Here is a 20,045-nt window from a genome sequence, read left to right on the forward strand (position 1 = left end):
TTCAAAATAGCCGACTTCCTGTTGAAATCAGCCTATAGGTCCAATAGGCCATTTTGTACATCCTGGCATGGTAAATCAATGTGGTGAATTTCATACATGTCGGTCCACGTAGTCGGCAGGGCTGGTGGATTAAATATTGTAGGGGGCGCTATAGAGCCATTATGCCACTTTTCCAGCAGAAGTCAATTTGGCTCAGTTCCACGTCTGACTACGATCCTTGCCTCCGAGTTTGGTGGAGATTGATGGTACAACGGCTGAGTTACAAGTACTTCCTGTTTGATGGTGTGGGACACGGAGCGGCAACACCGACAGTAAAAAAAAAAAAAAAAAAACCTTTGAGGCTCTGTTGTTTTCCAGCCGGTACACACTTCATTAACCCCTTAAAAGTCATTGAATCTCAAATATTACCGAATTTTAATGTCACCATTTAACAAACATGCTTTAAATGTACTTGGTTTTGTAATGTATATACTAAAGTGTAGTTAAAAAAAGCATACTTTTTTAAAAATAAAACTTTATTTAAACTTAATATGACTCTTGTGAGGTTGCTGATTTGCCACAGTCTTGTGCGTAATGAATTCTGGGAGAAAAGAGACCGTGAAGGATGCATCACTAGCAGCCTTCATTTGAGGCTAAACGAAGTCCGGATTTGAAGGGTGGATTCGGAGGGTCCTTCAAATTCTGTGAATTGGGACAGTGCTTCGCACACCGCGATGACGTATGTGGATCCGCACTTCCAAGTGTGCAGACCCTGGATTGGGACACACCTCATGAGTAATTCCTGTGAGTTTGATCTCTGATTGGACGAAAATTGAGGGACTTATATTTATTTATGATGTCATGGCAACACGATCTGGCCTTGTAGAGCAACAGTTTTCACTGGATATCATCACCAACTTGTTTTCAGGTGTCTGACCCAGTTTGACCCCAGTTGTGTTCAAAATGTCAGAGAAGTGGGTCTTCGAGAAAAAACATGACTTCCTGTCGCCAGGGGGCGTGGCCTATTTGTAATCCAATAATTACCAAGTAGATGTCTTGAGGATGGGACTAGCATCATACGTGGCCATTTTGGTTCAGATATGTTGTTTTATGTGGGAGTTATATAAATTTCGTCTTTCATGGTGAGACATCAAACTTTGAGGCCACGCCCCCTCTTCGCCCTTACTCCTTTGAGAAAGTTTTTGATAACTTTTGATCACACATGCCTTCAGAACAACCTGAGCCATTTTGGTGTCAGTACATAATTTCTCTAGGAGGAGTTCGTTCAAATGCGAGGTCAGTAAAACGCCAAAATGGTGACTTTGACCCAAAATGGCCGACTTCCTGTTGTATTTAGACCAATGACATAATTTCATTTTTTGTTCACCCTACTATGTGGAACATGTGTACAAAGTTTCGTGAAGATTGATAACTTGCAGTGGAGGGGCATAACAAATAGGTGGCGCTCTCGTTCAGTTTTGCCTGAACAGTCCCAAGTACCCCACCATATGTAAATTTACACATTCCTTTGGGAGATAGGCTAAATTTGGTGAGTTTTTGAGAATGTTCAGACCCCCAAAAAATGCAATTCATTGTGCGAAATTAAAATAATAATAAACATTTGCATTTCAATACGCCTTCGCACCGCCGTCGGTGCTCGGGCCTAATAATAATAATAATCTCCCCCAGCCGAGGATCCAGCCACACTAGTCACTGGTGAGAGGTATGTCCCCCCCAGCGCCACCCCTCGACACCACGTTGTCTTTCTTTCTGGGCATGCGCATCAGGACAGTCGCTTGTCAGTTTGAAACTAAGCGAGGGAATACTAACGAAATCTGCAGCCGTAAGTTCAACTTTCTGTTTTTATGCAGTATTTTCTTGTATGACTGCGAGGGGCTGGTTGTAGTCTTTCATATAACCTTAATATAAATATGTTTTTATTATTTAGATAATCGTGCTCGTTGCACTTTGACGCTAATCAAGACTGCTAACTTCAAGTAACAACGTCTATGGCGATACTTAATCTAAGAATATTCATTTTTTAATTTCCGTCACTTACTGATATGTTATGACACCATTTGGAGTAAAGTTTTACGATTTTTCAAACTTTTACATTTACGTCTAAAATACGGCTTATATTACAATGAGCAATCTAATTATTTTCTGGTTGAAAACACGTCTTTGATAATGGCTTGTCTTTACTAACAAACTTCCTTGCTACAAAAACACGACTATAGCTAGCCAAATACTACTCCGTGCGCTCGGAGAAAACGTTTAAATATTTATATACTAAAGTATCGCATTATGTACTCAGCAATGGCCGAAATTAACAACATACTCTGTTTATTGACAAAGACGTGTTTATTTTTCGCTACGTTTTGCATGCAGTTATCAAGAAGCATTAAACGTAAAACCGAAAGATATTTAAATGGAGTTCGGATTAACATTTCTTAAACGAACAAAATAACTCAAACCCTCTAGTTTTTTTTTAAAAAAAAAAAAACTTGTTTACTAGCTTTCTTCAACAACGTATAAAATGTGTAAACAAAGCGTAAATGTGTATGACGTGTTGAAATTACTACTGCTTCAAAATAACCCCGAGGCTAGCTCTCTTAGCTGTTGTACCTGGTAACTAGCTACATTGAACTTCCGGATAGCCGATTACGAAGTTAAATATTTACAAACTGCACAAACCGTTTTGGTCCCTGTTGTGCATAAACCTGATATAATGAAGGTTATGCTTGTCAATGTACTGTAGTGTCTTTATTAGTCCCACCTGTGGAGCCTGGAACAGGCGTGAGAGGTGAACCTGTGGGGGTAGGAATGAGTTGATAACGACATAGAGTGGCATAATGCTACTATTTTTAAGTAAGATCTTTTTGATTTACTGGTTTATGTAGCTTAAAAGCAACATACTACATAGTATATCAAAATCATCACATCAAGTCATTCTGTTGTCATATGACTTTGCATCTGATCTTGTGGATGTATTGATTGTTGGCAAACACAAATGTCACAGAAATGATCTGTTCAATACTAATCTCCACATACTATTACTGGCATCTTATAGTCACTCTGGTATTTCCACCCCTTCAGGCTGCTATAACATCAATCACATGTGTGTGTGTGTGTGTGTGTATATATATATATATATATATATATATATATATATATATATATATATGCACAAGGTTGGGTGATATGGCCTAAAATAAAATCTCAGATTTTTTATAACCAAATCCGATTTCCGATTTTAATTTATTTTAATTTTTTTTAAACATAAGTAAACTTATTAAAAACATTTGTTTATATAGATTAATGCCAGCAAAAAAAAGCACATAATGTCGTAGCTTTTCCACCATATCAACGACTTCATATCTTACATAAAATGCAACACAACTGCATACATGATCTCTTTCCATCTAGATCCTTATCGTACAGGATCCACTGCAGAAATAATTCCCCTGATGTAGGTTGTCTCTTAACGAGAGTTTGTAGGCTAATGTTGACTCCTGCATCTCGTAGAGAGCAGCATTTCTCACTGCAGTTATACGCACAGCTAAATCCTAGGCATGAGTGGAGGGTCACTTCGCTGAACATCTGTCAAACACTGTTCTGGTGTGGAGGGACGGCTAAGTCTGCTGCTAACTAACTATGGAAATCAAATCCTGAATCGTGAATCAAATCTCTTTTTCCCTCCATGCTGATCAAGCGGCAACCTCCGCCGGTGAAATGTGAAGCCGGTGAAATTGCTAAAACCAGGCAAAGACCCCACACTTCCATGCAGTTACCGTCCCATATCTTTAATAAATCTAGACCTGAAAATAATTAGTAAAGCTCTTGCCAGAGGGATAGAAAAAATAACCCCTCTTATAATACATCCGGACCAGACAGGTTTTATAAAAGGTCGACATTCATCTACTAACATGCGTAGACTAATTAACCTCATTGATTACTCTACTTTACATAATCTAGAATCCACAATCATTTCTCTAGATGCAGAAAAAGCCTTCGACAGGGTAAACTGGAAGTTTCTGTTTGCAACACTAGACAAATTTGGGTTTGGGCCTTCTTTCATAGAGAGGATTAAAATATTATATAATAACCCAAATGCATGTGTGAAAACCAACGATCAAACTTCTCCAAGCTTCCGCTTACAGAGAGGCACCAGACAGGGCTGTCCACTCTCCCCCTCACTTTTTGCCATTTTCATAGAGCCGTTAGCAGCTGCTATTAGACAAAATACAGAAATTAAAGGAATCCAGGGCAAAAATATAGAACATAAAATAAGTCTTTATGCAGATGATGTATTACTCTTCCTTCAGAACTCACAAACATCACTCTCTCAGACAATCACGGTTATTAATAAGTTCTCATCAATATCTGATTATTCTATTAACTGGGCTAAGACTACAGCCATGTCCATCAACTGTGACCTACAAAACATCCCTAATATCAAAATACAGACAGGAAACATTAGATATTTAGGTATAAATATTTCCCCCAGATTATCAGATTTAACAAAATTAAACTATGTTCAGCTACTAAAAACAATAGAAGATGATCTCTTACGGTGGAGGCGCTTACCCATCTCACTAATGGGGAGAGTTGCCACCATTAAGATGATGATCCTACCTAAAGTTAATTATTTATTTTCAATGATAACCACTAAACCCTCCACCAGTTGGTTTAAATCTCTGGACTCTTTCATATCCAAGTTTCTTTGGAAAAACAAGCCGTCACGTATCAGTCTTAAAACCTTACAGCAGACTAAAGATAGAGGAGGACTGGATCTACCAAACTTTAATCACTACTTTATAGCTAACAGGCTGCAGTACATCTCCAAGTGGCTCAAACCCAGTTATCTGGATGAGCCGTGGCTAGATGTGGAGCAGGCTTTGTGTGAGGACTTAGTCATCTCTGACCTGCCGTTCATCAGCTCAACCATTAAACCATATAAGTGCTTTAAAAGCCTTAACATCCGTTTTTCCTTAATGGCTTGGTGGGAATTCTGTAAGATAACCAGATCTTCCCTCTTTCCATGTAGACTTACACCCATCTGGAACAACCCTGACATCCTGCAGAACAAAAAGATGATAAACTTCACTCAATGGAAGACTAAAGGAATACAACAGTTAGGACAGATAATAGAAAATGGAAACTTGGTATCTTTCAGCACAATAATCTCACAGTATGGAATCATCAGTAATAAATTCTTAGAGTACCACCAACTAAAATCAATTATATATAAGAAGTATACCCCTGTACAGTTAGACTTGCAGCTTCCTGTCAGAATAGCAGAATTCTTGAATCTTAATACTCCAAAATTATTATCAAAAATATATAGATTACTTGCAAAACTAGAAGACAGGATATCTCTCCCAACTTCAAAATGGGAAGATGATTTATCTAATAACTTTGATCAGAAAAGATGGTCACAAACAGGGCCGGTTCTAGGAATGCATACATGAGGGGGCAGGCATAAATTTGAAGGGGGCATTATGAGTACATACTTCAGCATTTTCTTGTTGTTGTTTTTTAAGTGTTTCTTTAACGGAACTGTGCTGTTAGTGGAGTCCAACTTCAAAGAAATGGATTGCACTTTGTCAGGCCTCTACTCTAAGACCTGTCCAGCTTGGGTGTCCCACCTGAAACCAAAGCTCCTGCTGGTATAGCTCTTAGAGTCACTGAGGCACGCAAACCCCCTGACCACAATAAGGTGGCAATCCCTCAGGGGGGGAACAGAAAATATCAATAACAAAATGAAGTAAGAAAAAAGAAAAGAATGATCCATTATCAAAGCTTTAACAACCAACAAAATAACAATTGCCCTATTGGACAGCCATTAGATGTCTAAGCATTTTGAATAAATTTGAAACTAATAACAATAAACTCAACTATCTGTGTGTTTGTTTCTGTCTGTATATAGACCATAATGATTAAAGAATCATAACTATCAAGCACAACAATAACAGAGCAAAAAATTAAACCCCCTACCAAAATAAGGCAGTGAATCTTCAGGGGGAAATAATGATAATAATAAATGAAAATGAGTAAAAACTAAATGATCCTTCATCAAAATTTTAAGAACCAACAAGGCATACATGAAGCTCTGAGCTGAACTGCTGAAAGCAGCGGGAATGTAGAGTGAAACTTTCTGTTATTTTTTTCTTCAAACTAGCATGCTGAACTAAAGGCTGGGCGGAGCTTGAGGGGTCTCATATGCGCAGCTCGTTTTCCCTCAGTCTAGTACCGAGGAGGCAGTCACATCTATGGCCCGTGCGTGATTGATCACTGCTCCTACTAACAGGCGTAGACACGTTTAAATAGAACAGAAACAAACCCCAGTTGACAGAATAGATGCAATAAATACGTCTGTTATTATAAGTATTTATTCAGTATCGCTACAACACATTTAACAGAGCTTTACTCTATAAGTTTTACCGCTGGAGCTCAGCAGCCGCTCTCTCTACGAGGGGGAGAAATATGACACCGCAAGATCAGGCTGTATGTCAACTCATTTGCATACTAAACACTGATTGGTTGTTTTCTGTGGTGGTGGGAAGGACTTGTTGAAGACAGTACAATGGATCCTGTGAAGCTCCGACACACAGAGTTCAGTACAGAGGGGAGAGAGCGTTTGGAGAGATTTGCCCATTTCGGCGCATTTGATTGAGGGGGCAGAATGTTTGTTTGAGGGGGCACTGCCCCCTCTTGCCCCTGCGTAAAGCCGGCCTTGGTCACAAATATGTTTAAACACGTTTAAAATGACTCAGAATTCAAATATACAACTAATACAATTCAAAATTCTCCATAGAACTCATTACACAGGACACAGGATGTTCAGGATGGGCCTTTCACCATCAGATATCTGCCCACACTGCTCTGAGAACACTTCTGATAGCTACATCCATGCGCTGTGGTCCTGCACACCTGTCCAAAGGTTCTGGATTAAGGTGTGTGAAGATCTCTCAAAATGGTTTAAAACCAGTTTTTCTGCAAACCCCACACTTTGCCTACTGGGCGACCTGGGTGACACCAACATAGGAATACACTCCATAAACTTGGTCCTCGCAGTCTTATGCATCGCAAAGAAAACTATTCTTGTGAACTGGAAAGATAAGAATAATTTGTCTATCCAGCAGTTTAGAAATCTCCTGTTAGATCACATCAGCATTGAGACAATGTCTGCCTCCTCCAGGAACCAATCAGATGACTTTCATTCCCTCTGGTCCCCTGTGACTGGCTACATCACTTAATGTAGGTGGAGGATTGCGGCTTCGCTGGGATGACGGTGGATGTGGGTGGGGGGTCCCTGGTGGCTTCGGGTCTCCGGTTGTCTCCTGGGTGGGGATCTCGGCTGCTCCACTGTTGGGTCGGCTGGGGGTTCCGATCTGGGCGGGCGGCATTGGGTAGGCCCCGGGGTGGGGCTGCCTCGTGGCGGTGGGGGGTGGCTGCCGGGGTGCCTGGGTCGGTGTCCGTCGGCCCCTGGCCGGGTGGCCGGTCGGGCCCGGGGTGGGCCGGGTGGGGGCCCCGGGCTCTGGGGCGTCGGGTCTCCCCCCACTCCTGGGGGTGGGGGGTCTGCCGCTGCTGGGGGGGGCTGGGCCCGTCCGGATGTGCCGTGCCGGGGGCTGGTTGGTCCGTGCCCTGGTGCTTGGTCGCAGCCCCAGAACCTGGGTGGGGGTGTGTGTATATAGGTGGGTGTGTGTGTGTGTGTCTGTAGGTATGCTTGTGTGTGGATGGGTGTAGAGGGATGTGTGTGCTGTACGTGTGTGTAGGTGTGTATGAAGGTCTGGGTGTGTGCGTCTATGTGTGTGTGTGTGAGGGGTGTGCGGGTGTATGTGTGGAGGTCTATGTGGGATGTATGTGTGTGTGTGTGAAGGTGTGTATATGTGAGTGTGTGAATGTGGAGGTCGATGTGTGTGTGGAGGAGTGAAGGTGTGGGTGGAGGCGTGAGTATGTATGGAGGTGTTTGTGTGTATATGCAGGTATGTATGTGAGTGTGTGTGTAGTGGTGTGTGTGTATGGAGGGGTATGAGAGTGTGTGTGTATGTGGGCGTGTGTGTATGAAAGTTTCCATGTGTGTGTATGGAGGCACCGGTGTGTGTGTTTATAGGTATGTGCCTGAGGTGTGTGTGTGGAGGTATGTGCACGTTTTGAGGTGTTTGTGTATAGAGGTGTGTGAGAGGGTGTGTGAGTGGCTGGAGGGGAAAAAAAAAAAAAAAAAAGGGTGTGTGTGTTTGCAGGGGTTAGGACGTGTCCTCTGGGGGGCGCCCTGGCCGGGTGTCGGGGGCGTGGGCCTGGGGTTCCCTTCCTTCGCCTCGCCCCCCTCCCACTCAGAAAGAGGAAAGTGGCCCCTTGGGCTGGTGGCTGGCCCCTGGGGGGGTTCGTGGCGTGCCTGGGTTGGGTGGCTGCTCCGGGCCTGTGACGCCCTTCGGGGCCGGCGGAGGACGGGGGCGCCCTAAGCCGCTGGCGGGTCGTCTTCCAGGGGGGAGGTTTACTCCCCTCTGGACCTACATCTCCTGACCCCTCCCCTCCCCCACTCTTCACTACATACACAGGTAGGGCTGTGGGAGGTGTGCTTGTTGCGCTGGGCGGGGCAGGGGGGTCATCATAGTGACCCCATTGCTTCGCCAAGCGGCAGCATGCCTCCCAGCTTTTAATTCCACTTAGTCACTGAGCACAAATAACATTTGCAACATACAAACACGTTTTGGGGGGCGGAACATGGGAGGTCAGGTGGGTGGGACTGCTCAGGTGGCCCCACCCCCTCCTCAATGCAGTTACTGCCCCCCAATTTTAACTCTTTTTTTTTTAATTGCAAACAGCACATAATATATTCCCTCACTAGTGGGGGAGGGAAGGGGGATGGGGTCTTTAAGCGCCCCTGTCTCCATGGATGGCCCGGGGGCGGGGCGGGCCGGGTGGCCTGTCGCATTGGCCCGGGGCGTGGGCGGGCTGTCCCGGGGGATTCTGGCTGCTGGCCCTGGGGGGAAGGTGCTGTTTTGGGGGTGGGGAGTGGGGGGCGGGGTGGGGCTGTCCTGGCTGAGGCTGTCCCCCCGGGACATAAGGTGGCGGGAGGATGATGGTGAAAGGATGGTGTTTGTGTGGGAGGAAGGTGTATGTGAGGGAGGATGGTGTATGGGTAGGAGAATGGTGTGAGGATGGGTAGTGGAAGGATAGTGTGTGTGTGTGTGGGAGGATGGGGTATGTGTGGGAGGATGAATGGTGGAAGGATGATGTATGTGTGGGAGGATGGGGTATGTGTGGGAGGATGGATGGTGGAAGGATGGTGTGTGTGTGGGAGGATGGATGGTGTATGAGAGGGAGGATGGTGTATGTGTAGGAGAATGGTGTATGTGTGGGAGGATAGGTAGTGGAAGGATAGTGTGTGTGGGAGAATGGGGTATGTGAAGGTGGATGTATGGTGTAGAAGAGGGAGGATGGTGTATGTGTGGGAGAATGGTGTATGTGTGGGAGGATGGGTAGTGGAAGGATAGTGTGTGTGTGTGTGGGAGGATGGGGTATGTGAAGGTGGATGGATGGTGTATGAGAGGGAGGATGGTGTATGTGTGGGAGGACGAATGGTGGAAGGATGATGTATGTGTGGGAGGATGGGGTATGTGTGGGAAAATGTATGGTGGAAGGATGGTGTATGTGTGGGAGGATGGATGGTGGAAGGATGGTGTGTGTGTGTGGGAGGAAAGAGTATGTGAGGGATGGATGGTGTATGCGTGGGAGGATGAATGGAGGAGTGGAAGGAGAGTGTGTGTGTGTGTGTGTGTTTGTTTGTGTGTGTGTTGGTCTGGGGGGGGGCAGGATTAGTTCTCGGGGTGTGCGGCTGGGCACTGGGGTGTGGGGCTGGCCTCTGGCGGTGGCCGTCTGGGCGGGCCGGGTCCCCCCGGGTGGCGTGCTGGCCCTCGGCCTGTGGGGGTGGGGGGTGTCCCTGCGCTCCTGGGCCCGGGCCCTCTGCCCTGTCTGTCCCGGGCGGCCGGTGCTCGGGGGGGGGGGTCGGGGACTGCTGGCCTCGGCCTGCCGGCCGGTGCCCTGTGTCCGCGGGGCGGCTCCTGCTGGGGTCTCCTGCTGCTGTCTTCCTGGGCGGGCGAGTGGTCGTCTCTGTGGACCGGTCGGGATCTGTAGCCTACGGGGGGCTGGTGGCCTGGGTCTCGGGACCGCTGGCCTGACTCTGGCCTCTGTTCAGGTGAGGTGGCATCTGCATGATCACTCTGCATGGTCACTCCTTCCTGAACGTCTCCACTCCGTATATTCGGTATGTTGACACAGTCTCTGCGTCGCCGTGTAGCCGAGTCCTCCAGCACATCCACACAGGTTTCTCTGCGCGTGTTCTTGAATACAGCAGTTTCACTTATATCTATTATCATATTTTTTTTTTTTTTTTTTTTCTTCAATATACCTTTTCTCTCTATTCTTATAATTATTCTTAAAATTTTATTATTATTTCTGTTATTATTATTATTATTATTACTCTTATTCTTATTATTATTACTATAATTATTATTATTATTATTATTATTGTGATTATTATTATTGTTACTATTATCAACTAGTTGTGTAATGACCTACTGGCCAGGATGATTTTAGCTATATATGTTGTAAGTAGTATGGATTACATGGTCTTTTGTATGATGTCTGAAGTCCCCACCTGCACTCCCCACACCCTTTCTGTCCCTCTCCCTCCCCTCCCTCTTCTCTCTCCCTTCTTTTCTCTCTCTCTCTCTCTCTCTGTCCCCTCCGGTCGAGTCCAGCATTACGAGTTTGATTTAATAAAGTTTTTCATATCATCAAGAGGGACTTTATACATGTAGTATAAATCCCTGCTTGATAGAGTAAAATTGCCCAGCACCAGACGGCAGCCAGACAATCATTCTGTTTGCAACGATGCTGGACAAGACAGGTGAAGAAAAAAAAAAAAAAAAAGAAATGTGAAGCCTGTGTGGAAGTGCAAAAAGTTGCAGTTCCCCCCTCATCCACTAGGGGCTCCAAAACAAATCAAATCCCCATAGACTCCCACGTTAAAAAGACCAACTTCATAGTAGAAATAAACATGTTTAAATCCTGGTACAAAAATCCATTTGAGGATTAATAGGTCAAGTTTACCTTTATGACAACTGTGGGGGGGGGGGACTTTTTTCTAACTCATCCATTTAGATGTTATGTAATCTTGAAATTCGGCATAATTAGGGGCCTTTTGATTGACTTCTATCCAATATGCACGACCAGAAGGGAGAGTGCAGCACAAACGCACTTTTTAGCCGGCTAACAGCGCGCCTTAGCTTTAGTCCACCTACCTTTGTTAGCTGGTTAGCTCACGTTAGCTCCGGGTTAGCTACACACATTTTGATGGGTGTCAGTCATCCACCCCCACCTTCACAGTCCCCCCCCCTCACCTCCACCCATTTTTGGATTTTCCGAGCATAACTACACGAATGGCGCTGTCAAGATGGCGATGGTGGGAACGCCCAATGAGCTTAAATTCAGCTCTTCAGAAACCTACGGGTGACATCATGGAGGCTCCGCCCATCTTTTATATACAGTCTATGATGCTGAGTTGCACAAGAAGACGGTGGAGAGGAGAAATTCCCTTTTAACAGACAGGAAACCAGATAGAACGCCTTTTACCTGAACCGGATGGTGGTGGAGAGGACACAAAAGAGGGTTCAACACTCACCATAAACCTAAACCAAGGGTACCTGCTGAGAAAGAAAAAGAGAAATGCAAATAATGACAACAATGGCAAATATTCATGGAGAGTAAAGAGAGCAGAGAAGAGCCTAGGGCATCGTGGGCTGTCCTAGCCTTGGCGTATAGCAGCAGAATTAAACTGATTTGTCAATGTTCCCAGTTGTACTTTGTTGCAGCATTTACTCCGAGTCTTACATATATTGCAGAATAATGAAAGGCTTCTTGTTTGGATTTGATAAATTATAATTTGTTCTCTAAAGTTTTAGTGTATAACTCTAAACAATTTAAAATTTCACTCTAAATTATAAACAAAGAACAACTAAAGAAGGAACATAATGAGTCCAGCCTGAGCTGAGATTTGATGACGTTACTCAACAGCTTTTCTATAACGTCTGTACAGTTTGGAACTGTGACATTTTCTTATTCAGTAACAGAAAATGACTCAGTGATGAACCTCCAGGTGTAGGTGAGCACTTTGAAAATGTGAATGAATCCCTCCTGTGATTCACCGTGGTCTAAATCAGATTTTAATTTCAAACTATTTTTTTCCTCCAATAATTCCTGTCTGATTTTTCCACCTGACTGAGTGGCTGACTGTACGGTTCACTGATCAGCTCATCTGCCTCTCAGGCTGTTTCTGCTCCACCATCCTTTTCCTCAGTCTGCAAGGTACCACCAAGGGACTCGCCAGATAAATCTGCCCGAAATCAAACTAACAAGCTCTGACAGCTAGCAACAAGCTCTGGCAGCTACCAGCTGGGGACATGGCCAACACTTTTCTGGGTTTCTCTGCGAAACAGCTCACATGCTTTAACCCTCCTACGTTGCTGTTGACAATATTGTGGTTTTCTTCTACAGAGGTTTTTTCTGATTTTAAATCTGTCTGTGGTGTAGGGCAGTTCTACTGGACTCAACCAGTGATCACACATTGGATCAGTGTTTGTCAGCAGCTTCATATTTGTTGTTCCCATACAGATGACAGCTTGAGTGACACCACCTGACTGCTCCAAATGTTTCATTAGTGGCAGAATGAATTGTTATATTATAATAGTTTAGTTGACTAGTTGTGTTTTTATTTTTTATTTTGTTTTTTAACATTCTGTGGGCTCTAGTGTCCTAGTACAGCAGGTAGATGAGGAAGTGGTTCAGAGAGACACCAAGACTGAACCTGAGTTGGCTGCATCAAGTGGTAGTAGCCTCTTGCTATGCAACAGCTTCTATGTCTGATAAACTAGACACTGCATCAACAGGAGCGTCCAGCTACAACAAAACCAGCTATTTTCTGTGGTTTTTCCATCTGGTCTTTTTGCTCTACTAGATTATAGACCGAGATGCACGATGGTGTGGTGGTTAGACACCACCAGCCTCACAGCAAGCAGGTTGCTGGTTCAAGTCTTGGCACACTTCCCACTATCCAAAGACATCTGTGTTAGGTTACTCTGAATTCTCCCTAGGAGTGAGTGTGAGTGCTTGTTTTTGTCTGTGTGTTAACCCTGCGATGGATTTCTTTTGCAGGGTGCACCCTGCATCTCGCCTGCTAATTGCTGGGATTGGCTGCAGCTGTTCCCCTAAGAAAATGGATGGATACATGATTAGATTATAGACCATAAAATATAATATGGGTAAAGTCCAATGCTTTTAAATAATGTACAATATTTTTATTTGCTCGGCAATGATTATTATTTGTAATCGCAAATTAATTAAATGAAATGTTGGGATTAATATGGTCCGTATTTACACAGCGCTTTACTGTACCTGGAATGATACCCAAAGCGCTTTACATCATACATCACTTTTACCCATTCACACACACATTCACACACTGATGGCAGAAGCTGCCATGCAAGGCGCTAACCACAACCCATCAGGAGCAGTTAGGGGTTCCCTTACATGTTGGTTTCAAATGTTGTCATATGTCGACATCCTCATCCTTCCCTGCTAGGAACAGAGATTCACTGATTTGAATCAGTGGTCCACGGCAGACGTTTTGTGATGCGACTGCACAGGTAGCGTCAGTGTGCTTCGAAAACAGCTGTCGGCTAAGTGCACGGTGCGTCTTTCTTAGCGTGTCCGCAGTGGAGGTCTGTGCTTCTTGTTTTTTTTTTTCTTTTTTTAATAAGAGGCAAAGAGAAATTTCCCAAATAAAAGTATTGTATAAGATAAGAATGAGATTATTACATAGATTATCTTCTTTGCACCCCTATTTTCGAAGCGCTTTAAACACATCATCAATATCTTTTGGTGTTCATTAAAACAGACGGGAGCTGGGTGGTGCATCCACAATTAGTAGCGAGACAGCAGGTGAAGAGGAGATATTCAGTGTATGTAAGTTTTGTAAGTGTTTTATAAAACATTGTAAAATTACAGACAGAGAATGCTATTAGTAAAACAACCTGAGAAAAGGACTATTTGTGAATGTAACATGACCTCTGCCAATGTGGAGGTCATGTATTCAGTGACGTCTGTCTGTTAGCAACATAACTCAGAAAGTAGTGGATGGATCTTCGTGAAATTTTCAGGAAATGTCAGAAGTTCAATAAGGAACAAGTGATTAGATTTTCGGAGTGATCTGGATCTCTGCCTGGATCCACAAATATTTTAAAGACAATGGCTTAATGGAGGTCTGTGCTTCTAGCTTTTTTTCTTTCTTTTTTTAATAAGAGGTGAAAAAGAAATTTCCCAAAGAAGTGTATTGTATGAAATAAGAATAAGATTAGAAGGAAATGTAATGAAAAAAAAGAAGATTATGATTTAGTATATTAGGAATTAAACCAATCTCTGTACCATATTGAATCGCTTCTTCTTTTAAGTTGAATTTATTGGTTTGCTTTATAGAAAACAATCAAGTATCAAATACTTTTGTCGCAGGAAACCAGGCAAAATAATTGATATTATTTAGAAACCAGATGTGACCTTGTAAATTCTTTATATTTTGTTGAATAGTTTTGAATCGGATCATAAATCATATCGAACTGTATAAAATCATTAATGATTCGCATCACTTCGTCAAGAGGGGTGAATTGTACCACATTCGACAGGCTTAATGAAAAAAGTAACACCATTAGCAACACCTTTTATTTTAACAATATTAATCACATCACTGTACATGAATAGTATATTAAAAATAAAATGTGAATATTTGTTTTGTGCCTCTCAGGTCATCTCAACATCATGCCTGTCCATGTGCTCTCAGAGGGTAAAGAGTTAACCTCCCAGGTACCTGCACACCTGTCCAGGATTCCCATCTCTTTCATCAGCACCAGCACTGACTGTGCCAACAAAATAGTCAAGGTTGGTTGACCTCTGATTAAAGACCGGGGGGGGGGGGTGTGTATATGTGTGTGTATATATACACACATATATACATATACCTGTTCGGGGGGATGCATGGGATTGGGAAATTGTAGCACACAAACTAATGTTTTAACAAACTGGGCTCTTGGAAACATTCTGGTCCACACTCCAGACCACTTGGTGGCAGTAATGCACCAACTTAGTTTTACCTACCGCCAAAAATATAAAGAAGAAGAAGAACTGTACTAGAACTGTATATATATATATATATGTATATATATATATGTGTGTGTGTGTATGTATATATATACACACACACACACACACCTGCAGCACCTCATGTTCAGATTGTCCTTATTACCCTCCGCGTCAGTTCAGATCGGTTGTCATAGTGTATGTTTCACCTCACGCTGATACCAGCGAGGCCATGGAAGAACTGTTTGAAGTTATTGACAGGGCAGAGACTTCATGGCTGGAGGCTGCGTTTATTGTAGCCGGGGATTTTAGCAGCGCCAACCTGAGGAAAGTCCTGCCGAGATATCACCAACACATCAGCTGTATACATATATATAAATATATGTATGTGTGTGTGTGCGTGTATACATATACATATACATGAAAGGCCATTTAAGTTTCTTTTTTTGTTTTGTTCAGTGGAAAAAAACATTTTGTGAAAACAATCATGCCAGAGAGTCATGATCTAAATTTTGAGCCAAAAAGTTGTGACTAATTTCTTTTTCTGTATTGTGCAGCCCTAATATGTATGTATTTATTTATAAATATGACCATAAAAAGCATCTTCTAGTTTTCTTTCCACTGATATCTGTGATTTTACCTTTTCCTTTTCAGTCACTTTTCAGTCACTTTCAGGTGACTCAATCTGTTGACATCTGCCTGATTTCTCATTCTTATTTTTAAGTGAGGCCTTTTGTTTGTTTGTCATTAGAATGAATCAGGAATAATTCTTATAAACAAAAGCAGCAGAATAGTCCTTTTTTTGTCTTGCAGCTCATTTCCTTGATCAGAACCTCCTGGTTTTCTGATGAGGCTCTTAAATCTCTCAAACTGGGTGAATTCTCGCGTGGCGTCTCTGTAAAGTCAGTCACTGCTGTATGCTCCGTGTAGGTCCGCGGTGGCTCGACACGCACCTGTTCCAGACCTGACAGGCACGCCTGTGTGCAGTGCGGTTACGGGGAAATATTGCCTTCTGATTGGTCGATTTTGTGATTACATGTTTCTGGATTTATGGAGCTTCTTGCTGAATTCGTGTGGTTACTGCCAAAGAGAAACTTCAAAACGATGTCGTAACGCTACGCACCAGTGCAAGAACCCATTTCACCAGCGTCAGCTGCGCCAACCCTACTATATGCAGATGCTGCACGAGCTTTAATCCAGCTTTAGTGTGAGGCCCTAGTGTGATTCTGCAGAGCCTCGGTAAGAGCTAAATACATGTCAGTGTGGATTAAATTAGAATATGTACTCTTTTTTCCAGGGGAAAGTGGTTCACAAGGGGCCATTGGTGGCGGTAACACCTAATAACTTCATCCTAAAGACTGTCATCAAAGGTAACACATAAACATCACTTTATCTTGCTTGTAAGTAAAAGAAAAGATGGAGCTATAGAGGAACTGGAATAAACCTTATTCCTCTCCTAAAATGATAATACACTTTTATCATTTTGGGAGAGGAGGTGGAGTGCTACAAATACCGGGGCTTTTACCTGGTCAGTTGAGTGGAAATGCAAGATTGGAGTGTCCTTTAATGTAGTCCTGTCCTTTCATAAACCCAAAGTTTAATTAACAACATATAGCCTTACTTTTTTTGTCTTAACATCGGACATGATTCACAATGGCTCTAAATGTTTAAAGCCTCAGGGACCCCCTGTGCCCTTTTGGGGGACCCCCTTGGGGTGTTCTGGACCCCAGGCTGGGAACCACTGCTTTAATGTTTGCTGCAAGTTCCTGCTTAGCTTTTATAAATCTGTGAGTGCAGTGTGCTATGCAGCCATTGTTTGGGCCAGCAGCATAAAAAAAGGCTGGCTGGGGACTAATCTGGAGCTGCTTCTGCACAACACAGGGATAGAAAAGCTGTTCAACATAGACTAAACTGCACACCCACTATATTAAACAAGTGAATTCAGTCAGAAGCTTCTGCAGTTCCCTGTGACAAAGAATGGTACGTCTCATCCCTGCCAACATCAGTCACTCTACACAATTTAAACACTAAAGATGAATCATTATTATATATTATAGTATTGATATTTTATGTAGAAAAATTGTTTCGTTCTTTGGGATTGGCAGACAGTGAGGCTAATTTGAAACAGTATATTTTCTTTGCTACTGTATGTTTGGGCAGCAGCATCAGAGCCAGTGACACTAACAGGTTTAACAAAATCATCAAGAAGGCTGGCTCTGTGCTTGGTCTTAGGCTGGAGTCTTTAGAGACCGTGGTGGAGAGAAGAATGCTGAATGGACTATTATCCATCATGGACAATGATCAGCACCCTCTCCATCACACAGTAGATTGACAGCGGAGTACCTTCTCTCACAGGCAACTCCAGCTCCGCTGTTGAAAGGACAGATACATGCCATCTCACTGTACAATAACAGGTAATATTCTGGTCATAACTTTATTTTATACACACTGTTCCTCCAGAGTGCATTTGTGAGATCAGACACTGATGTTGGACTAGAAGGCCTGGCTCTCAGCCTGCGCTCTAATTCATCCCAAAGGTGTTCTACTGGGTTGAGGTGCAGGCTAATCAAGTTCATCCACACTAACCTTGCTCATTCATGTCTTTATGGACCTGCTTTGCATACTAGTGCACAGTAATGTTGGAACAGGAAAGGGTCATTCCCAAGCTGTTCCCACAAAATTGGGAGCATGGAATTGTCCAAAATCTCTTGGTATGCTGAAGCATTCAGAGTTCCTTTCACTGGAAACAAGGGGCCCAGCTCCTGAAAAACAATCCCAAACCATAATTCCCCCTCCACCACACTTTACACTTGGCATGATGCAGTCAGACAAGTACTGTTCTCCTGGTAACCACCATACCCAGACTCTTCCATCAGATCGCTAGTTGGTGAAGCTTGATTCGTTACTCCAGAGGACGAGTCTCCACTGTTCCAGAGTTCAGTGACAGCATTCTCTACACCACTGCATCCCATGCTTTGCATTGCTTTTGGTGATGTATGGCTTGGATGCAGCTGCCCAGCTGTGGAAACCCGATCCATGAAGCTCTCTTTGCACTGTTCTTGAGCTGATTTGGAGGCTGCATGAAGATTGGAGGTCTGTAGTGTAGTGGAAATTTTATTATCAAAGATCACACACTAAGTGAGAATCATGAGTATTTTATTAAGAGCTGATCAGCAGTGAGAGTCACACAGTCAAAGAGCTTCGGCTGAGCGAGTCCAAAGAGATACACATGGGCTTGGTCAATATAGACTCGCATGACCAGCAAGCACCAAGGTTGCAGGTGCAAGTCCTCAGTACACTGTCTTCAGAACCTGCTCAAACTGGTTTTTTAACACACTTCTTCTCTCTTCTCCTTGATGAGTTACAGAGTTTGTGAAGAACACAGATAAAAGTGCTAACAGTAATGTGGTAAGAAAGAGAAGCTCACTGCCAAATATTTGCAGGGAACAAGTCGTTCTACTCGGTGAAAAGTATAAGGCCATGGATTTAATACAAAGTGCAAGATTACATGTCTCATCTAAATATCACACGAGTTAGAAGAGTTATATGTATAATTTTCAATTGCAGTAGCCATTAGTCTCTGCAGAAAGTTGCCAACCTTTGCACACTATGTCGTCAGCATCCGCCGACCCCGAACAGTCATTTTACGGGATCTACCACTTCGTGGCTGAGTTGCTGTCATCCCCAATCACTTCCACTTTGTTATGATACCATTGATGGTTAACTGTGGAATATTTGAGAGTGAAGAAATTTCATGACTGGACCCATTGCTTCACAAATGTTTGTAGAAAGTCTGCATGCCTCTATGCTTGATTTTAAACACCTGTGGCCATGGAAGTTATTGAAAGCAACTGAAGCAACATCAAAGGAAGGTTTCACACGTGTGGAACAACACTTTGAGCGGATTGTTCATCATTCAAAGAAGAAACACAGGTGTTCAAGGAAACAGATGCAAACTTAATGGCGTGTATGGCGAGTGCGGAGCAGAGATCTGCAGCTTTGTCCAAAACAATGACAGTGGAAACAAAGTTAGCCGATCTAGAAGACTGGAATAGATGAAGAATAGTATAGAATAGAAGACTGAAATTAGGACTGGCAATAAAGGCGGCGCCGCAACACAGAACTTCAGGGGGATTAGTCTATAGCTCTTTGTAGTTGAACTGTAGGTGGCAGAGGAGATGAAACGTGTGATCCAGAGGGGTGTTGAATTTAATTGTTTCTAAGATGCATTGCCATGCGGACGTAGACGATTTTGCATCAATGCAGCAACAAAACATAATCGATTATAATAATGTAATGTATAGTTTGTGCTGCCGCTTGTGTGTGTGACGTGATGTGGCCTGGTGCAACAGCTCGGTAGATCCGTGGCTAAATCTGTTTTGAAACCTTCACTTAGGAAAACTGTAAAACTAAGCAACCATACAGAAAATACATCAGTATCCCACTGGAAATACATTCAGCAGCTCAGTAAAGTGATGTAACATTAAACACAAAAATGTATAAAAACTGATAAATTAGCTTAAGGCTAACATCTTTGCAAAATATTATTGACAAGCTAGCGGTTAGTATGTGAGAACGGACTAAAGGGATTAGAACAACTTTGTCCATTAATAAATGCTTGCCTCAACAATACTCTCTGTGTTTAATTACAAATTGACTAGAGTACTTACAGACAGTTGTTTTCTGGCCATAAAGGAGAACATGAAAAACTTAACTTCCATGTTCTGTCTGAGCTGACTATGGAAAGACTGAAGGGACAAAACACACTGCTTTACAGCAAGAAATCTTGCCACTAGAGGTCTGCTTAACAATTTTTTTTATAACAGAACATCACAGTATGGTAATGTTTCTTGATTTTCTGGGAAAGGAAAAAT

At 43.1% G+C, this 20,045-nt stretch overlaps 1 protein-coding gene across 10 annotated transcripts in view; it reads left to right on the forward strand.

The window, feature by feature from the left end:
• Nucleotides 1-1,726: 1,726 nt before the first annotated feature.
• Nucleotides 1,727-20,045, forward strand: part of pot1 (protection of telomeres 1 homolog) — a 93,158-nt gene continuing 74,839 nt past the window's right edge. For 4 of the 10 annotated variants that reach the window (XM_041996929.1, XM_041996937.1, XM_041996930.1 and 1 more), the window contains exons 1-3: nt 1,727-1,822; nt 14,840-14,973; nt 16,469-16,541. In XM_041996929.1, coding sequence (XP_041852863.1) covers nt 1,756-1,822; nt 14,840-14,973; nt 16,469-16,541 — 274 coding nt within the window. In that variant the 5' untranslated portion in view covers nt 1,727-1,755. Of the gene's footprint in view, nt 1,823-11,787; nt 14,017-14,839; nt 14,974-16,468; nt 16,542-17,403; nt 17,586-20,045 lie in introns of those variants that run through there. The other 6 variants (XM_041996934.1, XM_041996932.1, XM_041996935.1 and 3 more) reach the window with 6 other exon arrangements.

Source organism: Melanotaenia boesemani, chromosome 10 (genome assembly GCF_017639745.1).
Source record: "Melanotaenia boesemani isolate fMelBoe1 chromosome 10, fMelBoe1.pri, whole genome shotgun sequence".
NCBI lineage: Eukaryota > Metazoa > Chordata > Actinopteri > Atheriniformes > Melanotaeniidae > Melanotaenia > Melanotaenia boesemani.